General features: G+C 46.8%; 1 protein-coding gene across 1 annotated transcript in view; it reads left to right on the top strand.

Annotated features, from left to right (window-relative positions):
- The first annotated feature begins 936 nt into the window (after window positions 1-936).
- Window positions 937-15,330, top strand: part of Tmc3 (transmembrane channel like 3) — a 33,195-nt gene continuing 18,801 nt past the window's right edge. Inside the window, exons 1-11 of the mRNA XM_050154139.1 lie at window positions 937-1,025; window positions 2,130-2,276; window positions 4,893-4,968; window positions 7,255-7,336; window positions 8,106-8,212; window positions 8,818-8,916; window positions 9,017-9,159; window positions 10,399-10,546; window positions 11,483-11,526; window positions 12,366-12,513; window positions 13,645-13,754. Of these exons, the coding sequence (XP_050010096.1) occupies window positions 937-1,025; window positions 2,130-2,276; window positions 4,893-4,968; window positions 7,255-7,336; window positions 8,106-8,212; window positions 8,818-8,916; window positions 9,017-9,159; window positions 10,399-10,546; window positions 11,483-11,526; window positions 12,366-12,513; window positions 13,645-13,754 (1,193 nt within the window). The remainder of the gene's footprint in view (window positions 1,026-2,129; window positions 2,277-4,892; window positions 4,969-7,254; window positions 7,337-8,105; window positions 8,213-8,817; window positions 8,917-9,016; window positions 9,160-10,398; window positions 10,547-11,482; window positions 11,527-12,365; window positions 12,514-13,644; window positions 13,755-15,330) is intronic.

The following is a 15,330-nucleotide window of genomic DNA, read 5'->3' as shown; positions in this document are numbered from 1 at the left end:
CATCAGGTCCCTGGAGCTGGAGTTACAGGTGGTTGGTGAGCTGAGCTCAGGTCCTCTGGAAGAGCAACAAATTCTTTTAATTACTGGGCCATCTTTCCAGCCCTTAGAAAAGAAACCTTAATTTTTCTCAAACTCAGTTTCATGGGGTTCTTGTACATTTATATGTCCACACTTAATCCATGTAAATCTATCACTAAAGTAATTTGGTTCTTATTACTAGAACACGGAAGTCTTTAAGGCTGAATTGTCATTATTTCTAGAGTTCGCTTGCAAATGGTGGGTGGCAAGGAAAACACGGGTAGCACTAACCTCGGCAAAATGTAAGTGATAAATCTACATCGGAAGTAGCCAGATGTTTATGGCACGGTGGCGTCCCCTGTCTGTAAGCTCGACATCTCTCCCGGTACCTAAACAAAAAGATGTAAGGGGGGAAGAATAGAGTGTTGTGGTCTGTGCCTGGGCAGGAGTGTGCTTGCGGTCTCTAAGCCTCTTCTGGAGCGACAGGTAGGAGAACACCATGCCCAGCCGTCTACGTTTTCTAAGCGTTCTTTGACTGTCGGTCATGGTAAGATGCAGGGGAGTTTGCAAGTCTTTGAGTCCAGTCTGGGCACAGGAAATTGTAGCTAGACCTTGGGATGAACCAAGTCAACCCCAGGCCACTGGGCCACGCCTCCTACTGTCCAGATCCCAGCCAATCAATGTGGGCACGCCCACCTCCTTGTTACATATGTATGACCCTGACTGGCCTTCTGGCTTCTTTTCTGTCCCCGGCACCAGATGCAGGCAGGCAATTGCTCCTGCTTCTGAGGGAGGAGGGCACATTAGCTCTACAGGCCCCTTTCCGAAAGCTCATTTGAAACAGACCCCTGCCTGCAGGCTCCCAGCCTCCCAGCTCCTTCACTATCCTCAGGGACCACTGGCAGCAGACCAGGCCTCATGAAAACTTCAAAGGCATCCCAGCGCTACAGAAGCATCCGGAGAAACGCCAGTCAGTGCTACCTCTACCAGGACTCCCTGCTGCTTGGGTAAGTGCCCTGCTGGGTTTCTCCGAAATGAATGCCTAAACTTACTTCTCTGGGGTCACATAGGAGCTGGGGTGTCGAGCACAGCAATGCTCCCCCAGAGGGAGAAGCAGCAAGCTGCTGTTTCTTGACTGGAGCTATATTTGGCCCTCACTTTGTTGCCGGCCAGTGGGGCGCACACCAAAAGCCCACACTTGTGCTTCTTCCGGCTTGTCCCCGTTTCCTTAGTGCTAGTGTGGGAAGAGAGCAGACAAGACACCTGTCACCTCAGATAAATCAGGTGTCCCTGGAAAAGGTCTCTGATGACTTAGAAGTGGGCGAGGGTGGGAATTGAATGTGTTCGTTTTTTATTAGGAATTTTGTTGTTGTTGTTGTTGTTAAATACTGAAACCTCTGCTAACTCTGGAGAAATTTCTGCTTCAAGCAGATAAAAGACATCTCAATGAGAGCTAAAGAAAATGTTTTCTCTTGCTAAAGTCATAGGTTATTCATCTCCACTTAAAAATGTATTGAGTTACATACTAAATATTACTAGGGGGAAAGGCCCTGTTATTGTTGAGAAAGTGTTCTTCTATGCAGTAGCTATGCCCCCAAGGAGTCGTCCCGTGCGTCACTTAACTCATTCTTTCTTTGCAAAAACCACTCACTTAACTTTCTTGTCTTGGCTTTAAAACGAACACAGGTGAACACTGAGGCATCTCTAGGTGATACATGTCTGTAGGAGAAGGAGGCAGTGTGCCTCCAAACCATACTGGTCACCTGGGTGAGCCTAAAAATGAGACTGTGTCCCCTATCAAAACTGTTGCACCTCTAGCATGGGTTCAAATGTAGGAAACCCTCCTCTCCTCTCTCCTTTGGTGCCTCTTGCCTTGGAAATCACTCTTTTTCGCCGAGCACTGAAGTAATAGAGTCCCACAAATGAGTTTCTATGGGCTCCTGAGTCTCAGCCTGCGCGCACGCGCGCGCGCGCACACACACACACACACACACACACATCATACAGTTGACCCTAGGACAGTCAGATGCAGAAAATACCCAGGAAAGATGTTCTTTGCTGGAAGCAATTCTGTAATCAGATTTCCTCCACAATGCCCCGTTTCCATTCAGTAACTCGGATGACAGCTTTAATGCCGATGAAACAGGGGACAGCAGTGATCCGGAGCAAATCTTCCAGAATATACAGTTCCAGAAAGATCTCATGGCCAACATCCGTTGCAGACCCTGGACCATGGGTCAGAAGCTGCGGGCGCTGAGGTAAGGGCCTCCACGGCGATCATTAATAAGTGCGAATATACTTTATGATAAACAACCCATCCTGCCATGGAACCTGGGGGAAGAGGGATGCTGGAACCGTGACCATCTTGCATCTGACTCAGAGAAGTCCCAGCGATGCTGGAAGAAGCCATCTAGTAACATAGCTGTTACAGTGCCTGTGTGTGTGTGTGTGTGTGTGTGTGTGTGTGTGTGTTGGTAGACAGTTTGAAGTTTCTAATCTCTTTTCTAAACACTAGATTTTCACATTGTCTCCCAATTCTCAGGAGACAGGGTGAGAGCCAGAATCAAAGAGACATCCCCTTCGCCTCCCGCTTTTGTCTCTCCTGGGAAGGAAGTCTCTTAAGTGGCTGACCAGGTTATTTGGATATATTTTGAGTCTATCAGAGAATCTGTCTCCCTCATAGTTAAGTGCTTAGACTTTTAAGACAGATTCCCTCCTTGAATTCAAACACTACCCCTTTTCATCTCTAACTGTTCATCATTGGACAAGATCCCTAATTTCTCTGATGCAGGGTCCTCTTTAAAGCTGAAGCGGCATAGGCTATGACTCCTACCTCCTGTAATGGTGTTGCTGAAAATGGCGATGGTCAAGCCCTCAGAGTGCTGTCAAAAACACGGCCTGTGGCACCTCTCAGCAGCAGAGCCAGACACTATGGGAGATGAACTCAGTCTCCCCTACCCTGTCTCCTCTCTTCTCTGTGACCCTAGGGATGGATCCAAGGCCCCACACTTAATAGTCCATACTCGACATCCCAGGCCCCAAGCAGTTTTAATATTCATTCAGCTTCATCCTTTTGTCCACTCAAGTTTGAACTCCTGAGGTTTGAGCTTATTGAACATGAGATGCGCTCAGCACTGTGGGTGTTAGTTATGTGTTCAATGTGCATGTAATGTGTATGTAGTATGTAATATGCATGCCTAAAAAGGGGGCAGTTGTCACAGATCCCATAAGGGGAGTTGGCGGCATGGTCTTCATAACTGATGTTACTGAGCTGTGATGGTGAACGTTATGTTTAGAGGCTAAATTTCCTGTGCGTCAGTCCCTAGACCCGCTGTTCAGGCACCTCCTGTGTCCCCAGAACCACGGTCACATCGTGCTCTTTGGGGTGGTTTGCTAGATGCCGGTGCTCATTCCTTTCCCTTCACACCGCCTATCTATCAGGCTGGGGCATCTTCCTATCGAATCATCCTTTCCTGGGACTTGACTCCCAGTCTGATCAACACGCCTCTTGGTTAAAGACATCCACACTTCCGTCTCGGAAGGCTAGCCTGGGTTCTCCTCTGCCCACTTCCCCGAATGCCTGGTTCTGGATCTCATCATCTTCATCCTTTGAGAGTGGGTAGCAATGTGCCCACATGTCTGATGAGAAAGACTAATTGAGAGTGATTGAGAAAGCAGCCTAAGCAAATACACACACACACACACACACACACACACACACACACACTTCCCTAACCCTATTCCCCTCACCACCCCTGTACTCCCAGCTCCCACCCCCACGCCCCATCCCACCCCCCCCCACAGGCCCACCCCGCCTTTAATGTTGAGATCAGCTTTAAACTAGACCCTTTGGGCAAAATAGAAGAGATTCCCTGAGAGTCCTAAGGGTGGGTGGGGACAGGAAGTTGAGCAGACCAGGTTGGGGGTGTGGCAATTGAGGAGGGGGGACCCCTGAAAGAGACTACTGGAAAGTGGGAACATTTCAGGGTTAGGTAAAAACTTGACAATGTCCCTTTCTTGAAGCAGGCTCCTTGAAGAAAAAAAAAAGTATGGCTTTCACTACTAAAAAAGTGACTAAAAGCTACTGGAGAGGGGGTGGTCTTACAGAGAATTGGGGGCAATTTCCAGGACATACAATAGCTGCTTGAAAGGGTCTGTAACTCCAGTCCCAGGGATTCTAGCTCCCTGACCTCCACTGGCACTGCACTCATGGGGAACACAAACATACATGCAGAAAAACACACATATACATAAAAATAAAATCTCAAGAAATGTAATAAAAAGAAATGCCTGGAAGACTCAAGCTGTCAAGTGGAAGAGTTGAGGTATATTGGGTACTCTCAGGATACCCAAAGTCTATGATGCCCAGTCAGCTACTGGCTGATAAACACTTGGAGAAATTCAGTCATAACTAACTGGTGTGGATTCTCTATTTCCAATTAGTTCATCCACAAAAAATGTTATGACAGTTGTGAGATTTGTGTGTGTGCATGTGTGCATCCACAAGTGTGTGTTCAAGCACACCTGCATGATTTTATGTATACCATGATGTGTGTACAGGCATCTGGAAGTCAAAAAGGGCACCCAAACCCCTGGAACTGGAATGGTAAGTGACTGTAAACCACCACGTAAGTGCTGGAAACAGAACTCGGGTCCTCAGAAAGAGCAGTAAGCAGTCTTAACTGCTGGACCACCTCTCCAAACGTTTAAAACAGTTTAAAAGGCATTTTCTTGTTAGCAAAAGTCAGGAAACGAAATATTTTAATTCCACTCCTGTATCAGTTGGTGCTTTTTTTCCTGCTCTGCCTTCACATATTTTGAAAACTGGTGAACGTGGGAAAGTTGTGGTAACTTTTATGTTTTTCTTCTCCCAGACGAGCAAAAGAGATTGTGCTGAAGTTTGAAGGGAGGTTGACTAGGACGCGAGGCTACCAAGCAGCTGGAGCAGAGGTAAAGAGCCCACATGAGGCACAGCTGGCCTCATTTGCTACTGTCTCTAGAACCCAGAAGTTTCTGTCCCACCTGGTCCCGCAGCTGTTCAGTCCCAAAGAAACACACACAGACTTATATTAATTACATTACATTATATTAATACATACCGTAATTATATTAATTACAAACCGTTTGGCCTATAAGCTCAGGCTTATTTTAACTAGCTCCTACAACTTAAATTAACCCATAAGTCTTGTCTAAGTTTAGCCACATTGCTTGGTACTTTTTCTCAGTAAGGCATTCTCATATTGCTTCCTCTGCACCTAGCTTGTGACTGATTCTCTGTCTTTCCTCTTCCCAGAATTCTCCTGGTCTGGTTGCCCCACCTATACTTCATGCCTGGCTACTGGCCAATCAGCATTTAATTGAGCTAATATGAGTGACAAATCTTTACAGTGTACAAAAGCATTATCCCACAACAAGAAGCACTGTTGTCCCCAGTGGCCATACATAGGCTAGGAGCACCCAGCATTAATAACTGCAGAATAGGGGACAAGACCGCAAGTTTGAACTCTGCCACGCCTGGATCTTAGCCTTGGGTACCACCAGTTATCAGTTGTATAATATGGGTAAGCCTGGTTCGTTTTTGTAAGAACTATCTAAGACCCTTCCTGACTCAACCCCATACATGTAAGTTGCTCTTGCTTCTTTCTCTATATGTGCTATATCGTTATTAAATGAAATCTTCAGACAGTTATAAAGGAAAAGGATAGGGTGCCACCCACTGACCTCAACTCCTCCCAGTACAGATGAGCCAATGGCTGCCCAAGAAAAGAACTTCCTGGGGCTCATGATGAGACAGATGTACAGTGAGAACTAGAGCCAGATCTCTGACTCCTGCCCTGTGCTTCTTTGGCATTAGGACTTTAAACCAGTGCAGATACCGGATGTTTAATAAGTCCAGGCCTTGGCTGAAGGATGCTTGAGCAGCCCTGCCTCTGGAGACCATAGGGGCAGGAGGGGTCAGAAAGTTTGGTATATTTCTGGGCTCTGGATATGAGGCAGGTATGCAAAACGCAGATGATGCCAGGCAGACATAAGAAAATTGCAAGGAAGACCAGTGACCCTAATAAGCAAAATCCAGAGACAAGGCTACCTCTTCCTGACTGCTCACATGCAGCCTGTGTGACCACTCATGGGAGCAGTGTCTGTCTTTGACTTGTCTCTCAAATCGTGAGCTAAAGACAGTTCCAACTTCTGATAAAACTCAGATTTCCATGTACACGCAGTCGTCTGGCCTTAGCAGATGCATGCAGAATGACATTATCCTGTGAGTCTGTGTTAGGACCGTGTGCTGTCTTACAGTTGGGAATGCGGTAATTACATTTGTGGCTCTTCCTTGTGCAATGATATCATTTGCTTCCAACACAAGCCTGGACTGTTTGTGTGTTAGAATGCACAACCTGTCAATTTTGCTGGAGAGCAGAGCCGGCATAGGCCACATTCTTCTTTGTTCTCCTTTGAGAACGTAATGATTTCATACTCTTGGCAATTGTATAAGTCCACAAGACAAAATTCCCAAGCTTATTCTTGGCAGCTTTGGACAGGACAAAGGCCAGAAACTAGCTTGTAGGATGCAAGATGAATCTGGGGGTGGAACTCATTTTCAGGGAAGATTCTAGACTTTTGGTATTTAGCCAGGGTACAGATAGAATCATCTGAGGAGCTGGTGAATCAAACAGATTTATAGGCTCCACTCCCAGAGCTCCCAGGGGTCTATGGCTGGGTCAAATGGATATCTTGAGATGACATTCTTCACATGATTTCCCCTTTCCTCATCCTCAACCCATAAATAAGGCAGACTTTGACCCAAAAGAGTATAGATCTTAGGGCTGGGGTGTAGCCCAGTTAATAGTATGGTTGCCTAGCCTGTGAAAAGCCCTGATCTCAATTAGCATTACACTAACTGGATGTGGTGAGGTCCTCACACGTGAGGCAGAGACAGAAGGATCAAAGTTCAAGATTATACTTAGGTGTATTGTGAATTTGAAGCCAACCTGGGATTCATGAGAGTCTGTCTCCAAAAAGGAATACAGAACTCATAGCACAGAGGGCAAACTGTTAAATACTGTCTGGTCAGGACACAGGGAAAATAAAGGGCTACTTTGGTCTTGGAGATGCTAATGACCTGAGAAGCCATAATTAAGGGTTCTGTGGGTGTGTATGGGATCCTCTCCTCTACCCAGAACCCCATTACCGAGGTAAAGAATGAGAAGATTCCTAAGCATGGCCTCTCCTGTGTAGCTCTGGCGGAAATTCGCCCGTTTGGCCTGCAACTTTGTGGTCATCTTCATCCCCTGGGAAATGAGGATAAAGAAAATTGAGAGTAAGTATCTGCTGGAGGCGTGGAGGGGGGGATGTACAGCTGTGGCCGGCACACAGCCTAAGACATCTGGTGGGTCTTGGCCCTTATGGCGTAGAGTCAACCAGGGCACGTGTACAGCTAGAGGCCCAGCCCAAGTGGGACTCAGAGTTGGAAGACCGGGTACCTTCCACCACCTCCCAGGATGGAAAAGGACACCGGCTGCGTTTCCATGCTCAGGCATGGCCGCATATTCATTCCTAGTTCGTTCAGTCAGACGGCAAACTCTGAAGGATCAGTGAAAAACTCTGAGAGATATAAACTCCCAGATATAAACATGAAAATACATGTTTTTATAGAATACTGTAAGCGTCTAGGAAAATCCATGCTAAAAATAAATAAACCACACCCCAAACTCCTCCTTCATCCTCTCCTTCTTCTCCTGGTCCACATGCCTAGAGGAATCAACAAACTTTAAAATGTCCCAAAGTGAAGATGAGCTGGAGCCAAGCTGATGAAGCTGGAGCCAAGCTGATGTTATTCTTTTGAAGAGACAGGGGAAACATTCATTTAAAGTTGTAGACATTCCCAAAATTCAGTTCCCAAGTCTAATGCAATTCCACAAATCTGCTTGGTGTGTTATTCAGCGTCTTGATCACATGGTCCTAAAATGCAACGTAGCACCACTCTTGCTGTGTGTGCTGCTGCCGGTGAAGGTGAAGGACGATGCTGGACGCAGGCTTTCTGTGCTGGGAGGATTGATCAGAGCCACTCTCATGTTGCCTTCCCACAGGTCACTTCGGATCTGGTGTGGCCTCCTACTTCATCTTCCTGAGGTGGTTATTTGGAATTAACATAGTGCTCACAGTGATGACGGGTGCTTTCGTTGTCATTCCCGAGGTAAGAGTTGTCCCAGGAGCCGGCAGGTGCAAGGCGTGAAAGAGAGGCAGGTGCTCCAGCCTGCTGCCCTCGCGGTCATCATAGAAGCCTAGGAAGGACGTGGCAAGCTTTCTGCCAGAGAACATGGTGAATGCATTGGACTTTGTCACTGCCCTTTAGATCTGCCATGTATCGCAAAAGAAGGTTTGAGCCTAGCAGAGACCAGGGAGGGTGGCTGAAATCTGAATTTCATATCATGTTGTTTTCCTTTTGATTATTTTCCCCAACCACTTAATGTTATAAAAAACCATTCATAGCCATATCTCTCTGGTCATACAAGAAGAGGTGACAGACTATATTTGGCCTAGATGCTGGTTTGCCTGCCTGGTATTCCATCTAAACTCCTTATTTAAATATAGAACTGTTGGTTTCCTCGGGGCATAAGAGGTCTGGGGACCTCAACGGTCTAGCCACAGAAGCTACTTCTAGGTCTTTCACGTGGGTTTACATAATAACAACACAGCAAACCTCAGTCACGGCATCTGCACAGACACATGGGGATGCGCCAATTCTTCCTTCTAGTCCCCTAGCCCAGAGGAGCATCTTAACTCTTCCTCTTTTACCAGTTAATCGCAGGCCAGCCCTTTGGAAGCACAGCCAGCAAGACCATCCCCCAGGAGCAGGTCATGTCTGCACAGGATTTGGACACTGTCTGGTCCCTGGGGGTAAGGCTAACGTTGGCTACACCCAGGCCTTGCAGGAGAGCTGAAAGGGCCACAGTTCTGGGATGTGGGAACCAGAGACCACTCTTGGCTCTCTTTGCAGGGCTACCTTCAGTACTCCGTCCTGTTCTACGGGTACTATGGAAGAGAGAGGAGGATCGGGAGAGCCGGCTATCGCCTGCCCTTGGCATATTTCCTGGTGGGGATGGCAGTGTTTGCCTACAGCTTCATCATCCTCTTAAAAAAGTATGACTGTCGATTTCTCAAAACCATGTCTGGAGTCCGGTTAGAACATGTGTGATCTCACTCCATCCTGTCAATAGCCCTGTTAAAGTCGTGAATCCCTAACCATTTTATAGAGGAAGAGAGCAAGGCTTGAGAGTTGTTCTAATTTTAACCAGCACTTACTGAGCACTGACTACTTTGCTCAAGGCTCTGTGAAAGGTTTAGAGAGGAAAGCTTAACAATTTATGTGCTATGTGTGGTTTTAGAAAATGCCGTAGCTGTGCTAATAAGTTGCAATCAATGACATCCAGGCGACAGAGAGAAAATAGCTCTCTTTGTATGTTTACCAGTGACCAGGTGATGAATCATGCCGTTGGTGCCTCTTAGTCATCATTGAGAGGAGGTTACCATATAAAGGGACCTCTAACAAACTGGCTAGAGTTAAGACTCCTGCAGTGCCCACCGTGAGCTCCACCAGCTTCACCCAGAGCCCTGTGGCAACTCAGTTTTCCTCTTCGCATGCATTGGCTTGGAAAAGTACCAGGCTACCAGGCCCCCTCCCAGGTTAGCATCCTGTGTAGAGCTAAGGGAGAAAGAGAGAGACAGAGACAGAGAGAGAAAGGGAGACAGAGATAGAGACTTGCAAGGGCCTTCAAATGATTGAAGGCTCTCAACTTACCTCCTGGTGGCCTGAAGCTCTCACCAGAACAATTTCAATCCTTTCCTAGGTATTAATCGTTAAAAGCAACTCAGAGAAGATGTGAGAGCAAGAAAGTAGCCAGGGAAGAAAGCTAATGTTTATTACTGGAGAAATGGCCTAAAAGGCAGAGAGAGGGGTCTCCTGTCTTCAAATATCTAAGGAATGCCCTGGCAGGAGGGACTCAGCAGTTCTTAGGGATCCCACGGGGACGAGTTACCATAGGCAGAAGCCACAGGAACATGGCTTGATCTCAGGGGGATGGTGACAACTTTACCATCACAGCTGCAGACATGAGGAGTCCTGGGACAAGGGTACATCAATGGCTGCTGGCCACCACTGTGCCGGTGGGACTGCCTATCAGATAGTTACCCATGCCATTTCCTACTGGGGAAAGGATGGGCTGAGGGTCCAAGTGCGGTTAAAACGCAGCCAGTGCTCTGCTCATCAAGCAGGGATTGAGGACCTGTGTCAGAGGACAGTTTTGCCCCATGTCAGGTTGTGGCACCCTGGAGAGGGTGTGTGAGACCCACTCCTGTGACTGACTGGGGCCTCTCTTGCAGAATGGCTAAGAACTCACGCACAAGCCTGGCCAGTGCTTCCAATGAAAACTACACCTTCTGCTGGAGGGTATTTTGTGCCTGGGATTACCTCATTGGGAACCCAGAGGCTGCAGAGAGCAAAACAGCCGCCATTGTGAACAGCATTAGGGTGAGTGGAAAGACTGCGAGGCAGTCTGCGCCCCCTGCTGGCCAAACCAGCTGCTCCCTTTCCTCCCAGCCCAGGGCAGCAGATCCAGGGAGGTCAACATGACCTGGAAATGCACCAAAAAAAACTTATAGGATGTAAGAAGGAAAGCTCAAAACAACTCTTAATATTTCTATATATTGTTTTGTCTTAAAATTTTGACTTGTGTATTTTTTATAATTTACAATGATGGCTTCTTCTTCTTGGTTTTTTGAGACAAGGTTTTACTGTAGTTTTAGAGCCTGTACTGGAACTAGCTCTTATAGACCAGGCTGGACTCAAACCCACAGAGATCCACCCGCCTCTGCCTCCCGAGTGCTGGGATTAAAGGCGTGCCACCAGGGACCAGATTACACAATGGATTCTTAAAGCCTATAAATGAATAAATACTTCTACATTATGTATGTAAGGTTTTATCTTTAACTTAGAAAGTCAGTGTGATTGAAATCAGTCAGAGATTTGGGTCAGCTGAATGTCATAGACAACCAAAGGAAACCTCGTTCTGAGTGGAAAATATTTCCGTGATCCAACATATCACAGCCTTTTCTCTCCACTCTTCCTTCCCAATCTCCTTTTTTGGCTTATTGATTATTAGATAATCGATATTTAATTCGTTGCTGTCAATAGAAACTTATAGACCAAAGTCATAGACATTGAAAATAAGAATTAAGATAATAGATCAGTGTTTGGGGGTGAGTTGGTTTTGTTGATGTGGTTTTCATTTTTCTTTTTGCTTTTGGACCCAGGCTGGCTTCACAGTTACCGTGTGGCCAGGCACCTGAAGTGAATCCTCCTAAGGACTGGGATTACAGGGTGTGCCCAGTTGGATACATTATTCCTAGTGATTGTAATGGGTTTTGAGGCTAAGTTTCCAATGCTGTGTGTGTTTTTTCCTTCCAGGAGGCCATACTGGAAGAACAAGAAAAGAAAAAACACAAAAACATGTAAGTATTAATAAACCCATTCATTAATTTTTTCCCTCATTTGGCTCGAAAAGATATCAAGTTATTGGTATCTTATTTTCATAATTGTTAGGCTCCTCCTTCCTCTTATCGTCAGTCTCCTTAGTAACGGGACCTGTGGGAAGCTTCTTCCTTTCCCATCGTAGTCTTTAAAAGTGCTTTCTCCTTCTGCACCCACTGCGCCTGGCCCGTCTCTCCCCCCACTGCCATTCCTCTTCTGCTGGAAGCTTTACGCGAATTCCTGTCTGTGTCGCAGAACTCTAGTGTGTATATGTGAGTGGGGTGTGTATGAATATACAGGTTAGAGCAGGTATGGATACACATGTGTATGCATGAATGCCAGAAGCACATAGCATGTGTCTTTCCTCGGTCCGATCTACCTTTATGGTTTGAGGCCGGGAGCTCATTTGCACAGGTTTGCTGGCCAATGAGCTTCCGGGATCTGCCTGGCTCTCAGAATCTGAACTCAGGTCCTCATGCTTGCATGACAGGCACTTTATAGCGGAGTCACCTCCCCATCCCTAAAGGACTCCTATTATAAAGTGACAAACCTTGAACCGAAACCCACATACTCGGACCCTAAAACACAGAACATGCACGGGACAGATGTATGCCATCTAACTGCTTTTAGAGTGAATGCTAGTTATAAACCATGTTTGATGGTTTCTTAAAAGTTCCAGGCGGCTGGCTGGCTTGCCAAATTTATAGCTCTGTTGAACTCGCAGAAAACCGGAGGTAGAGGAAGCGGAGAAGCAGCTTGAGGAAGCAGGGGGGAAGACTCTCATCCTGAAGTCCTACCATCTGCCTCCTTTTCTCTTCAGGGCGGTGACTGTCTGCCTGAGAATCATCGCCAACATCCTGGTGCTCCTCTCGCTGGCTGGGAGCATCTATCTCATCTACTTTGTGGTGGACAGGTCCCAGAAGCTGGAACAGTCGAAGAAGGAGCTGACACTTTGGGAAAAGAATGAGGTACCCGTTGACCAGCAATTATACTAGCAGGTTGCGCTTCAAGGGGGGATGTGGCAAAATTTTTCCTCCTCTCTGCTTTTTTAGCGAATCAGAACAAAATATCTCTAGAAATGACGGTAGCCTGCTAGTTCTAGAGTACGGACCAGGGCCTTCAGCTCCACCAGCGTCAAGTCCTAGTTGAATAGCTAGGAAGACCTTCACTCAGGAACTCCCCCGGGAGCTCATACTGACCCCCAAGGTTCGGCTTTGCCCTGCTCACTTCTATTCCTGTGCGTCCACACTCTAAACATGGGCTCTGCCCACAGACCTGCATCAGTGTCCACACTGACGCGCAGTGTGTGCCTCAAATCCCTCTAACTGTCTCATCCGACACTTGGGTAGTTTCCAGAACCAGCCCCCCAAAATACAAAATATACAAAAATACAAAAAACAAAAATAACCCTAAACCATCTTTTGGATTACTCTGATAAAAAACTAACTAGCATCCACTCTAAAAGCAGTTAGATGGCATACATCTGTCCTGTGCATGTTCTGTGTGTGTTTACCCATGTGCAATCATTTTAGAACCTGAGATTACACCAGGTAGCCTTTCCTATGCCTCCTTGTGTTTTATACCAGTTATATGGGTTAAGTAAATTTGTACCTATTTGCACATTTATAAAGTGGCAAATTTTAAAACATCCGTTCAGAAATTACTTCTTAAGTTAGCTCAAACGTCTTGTGAACCAGCTTAAATTCGCCTTTCTTTTGCCATCAGCCCAGACAAACAAGAGCCAGGCATGGTTCTCCAGATAATTAATCCCCCGTGTACAGAGGGATATTCAATTACGTCTCTGCCTTCCCCTTTCTGATCATAATGGTCGCAATTATTTCCATCCTCCATCCAAGGTCAGGGAAGTATAAATACAATGAATTGGTGATTGGTACTTGTGACAGAAATGCTACCGAAGCCCAGGCAGCATGCAGAAGCATCCTCATGACCTTAAAGGAGCTTTCTGGAAAGGAACAAACTCAGACTTGGGGAGGTTTCTAAACAGCAGCTCAGTGTCCCTGTGAATGGTAGGTGGCCCCATAAAAAACCAGCTGTGGTTGTGGGAAGTGGGGCTTGAGAAACATATGCTCTTTCTACAGGTGAGTGTGGTGGTCTCCCTTGTCACCATGATAGCACCATCTGCCTTTGACCTTATTGCTGCCTTGGAGATGTACCACCCCCGGACGACGCTGCGTTTCCAGTTAGCAAGGTATAGCATCCTGGCCGGAAGAGCCCCAAGGTGGCTCAGCCATCATCCACCCACAAAGGGACTGGATTCCCGCAGAGTTACGGCATGCTTCTTTTCTTCTGCACTTAGCAGAAAGCTTTCCCTGGGGACATAGCTCAAGAAAAGCCGGGGGGACAACGGGAATGAAAGAAAAGGAGTCAGGGAAGGAGCGAACAGAATGATGTGGGTAACACAGCTGGAATTATGGGTAATGAAGAAGAGGAAGCAGAAAAAGAAGAGGAGGGACAGAGGGGAAGAGGGGGGACATGGCAGGAAAAGCAGACACAAAAGAACAGCAAGATGATGGGATGTGTGTCTGGGTTTCCTCATTAGTGAATTCCCTCTGTGGTTGGACTCTGAGTGGCAGAATAGACCCTCACTGTTTGCCAGACGCACTCTGCTATTAACTACCCAAGCAAAAGTTGTGCGACTTGATGCACGGTACCAAGACAGCCAGTGGCCGCCACGGCAGATGTCGAAAGCAGATGTTGTCTGAGCTGCAGCAGACTGTGTGCGCACACAAACATTCCAAGAGCGCCTCCTCGATACTTAGAACCACATCCGTGTCTAGCAAGGTCTGGCTTTCTAAAAAAAAAAAAAAATCTGCTTATCTTCCCTGGATTTCTTTCTCCTCCACTCGAGTGATACGTTGGTAAGCAGAGAACATGGTAGAGGAGGTTCCTGTCCACGCTGGCTTCTCCATGCCATTTCCTGCAACAATTCGTGACACTCCCCCAAACCTCAGAACACCCTGGGAAGGATTGCTTCCACTCAGGAGTCAGTAAATACCTTCTAAAAAAAAAAAGACATAGCAGCCAAGATTTTAGATTCTGCCATCTTTGCATCCATCTCCATCCCAACTACAAGTACTAAGGAAGAAGCATGAAAATGACCGCGGTTGATAGGGCAAACCAAGGGCTCGGCTGTCTGACAGTACTTTATTTACTAAAATAGGTGAAAAGTATTTTTTGGCTTGAAGCCTCCAGTTTCCCGACTCCTGAAATCCTACTGCCATAAAGACAGAATGCCGTCGCCAGAAAGTCAAGGAGTTGACCAAAAACCCACAGCACAGAATAGATCAAAGCTTCGGGCCCACCCGCCCTCCCGTGTTCTGTTCCACTCTGCACCTCTCCAGCCTGGATAAGAAGTACCTTCCTCAGTTCCTTCCTTGCCCACGGGCACTGGGGACAATCAATCCCATTATTGCATTTGGTGTAACAGCAATCCTATTACACAGATTGGCCTCGTTATTCATACTCAAAACCAGAGAAACAGAGCCACAGAGAGACATAACCCCGGACAAACGAGACATCGTTTTGGTAATAAAAGCAAGATATATTATTTCAGTCCCATTAACTCACCAAAGACCATGATACCTTTCGTCCAAGATGCAATGAGAACCCTAGCAAAAGCCCCGGCTCTGCCAAGAAGTCAGTCAGCAGGCTCTTTTTCCATCAGCACTCATGTGCCGTGGGTGGGGCTGTATCCCACACAGGCCAAGGCAAATGCTGAGGTCATCCTGGGATAATGCATAAGGAAGTCCCTTCATAGTTTGAGA

Source organism: Alexandromys fortis, unplaced genomic scaffold, assembly GCF_014885135.2.
Source record: "Alexandromys fortis isolate MF-2015 unplaced genomic scaffold, M_Fortis_MF-2015_v1.1 scaffold_86, whole genome shotgun sequence".
NCBI lineage: Eukaryota > Metazoa > Chordata > Mammalia > Rodentia > Cricetidae > Alexandromys > Alexandromys fortis.
This window is presented reverse-complemented; position numbering and strand designations above follow the sequence as displayed.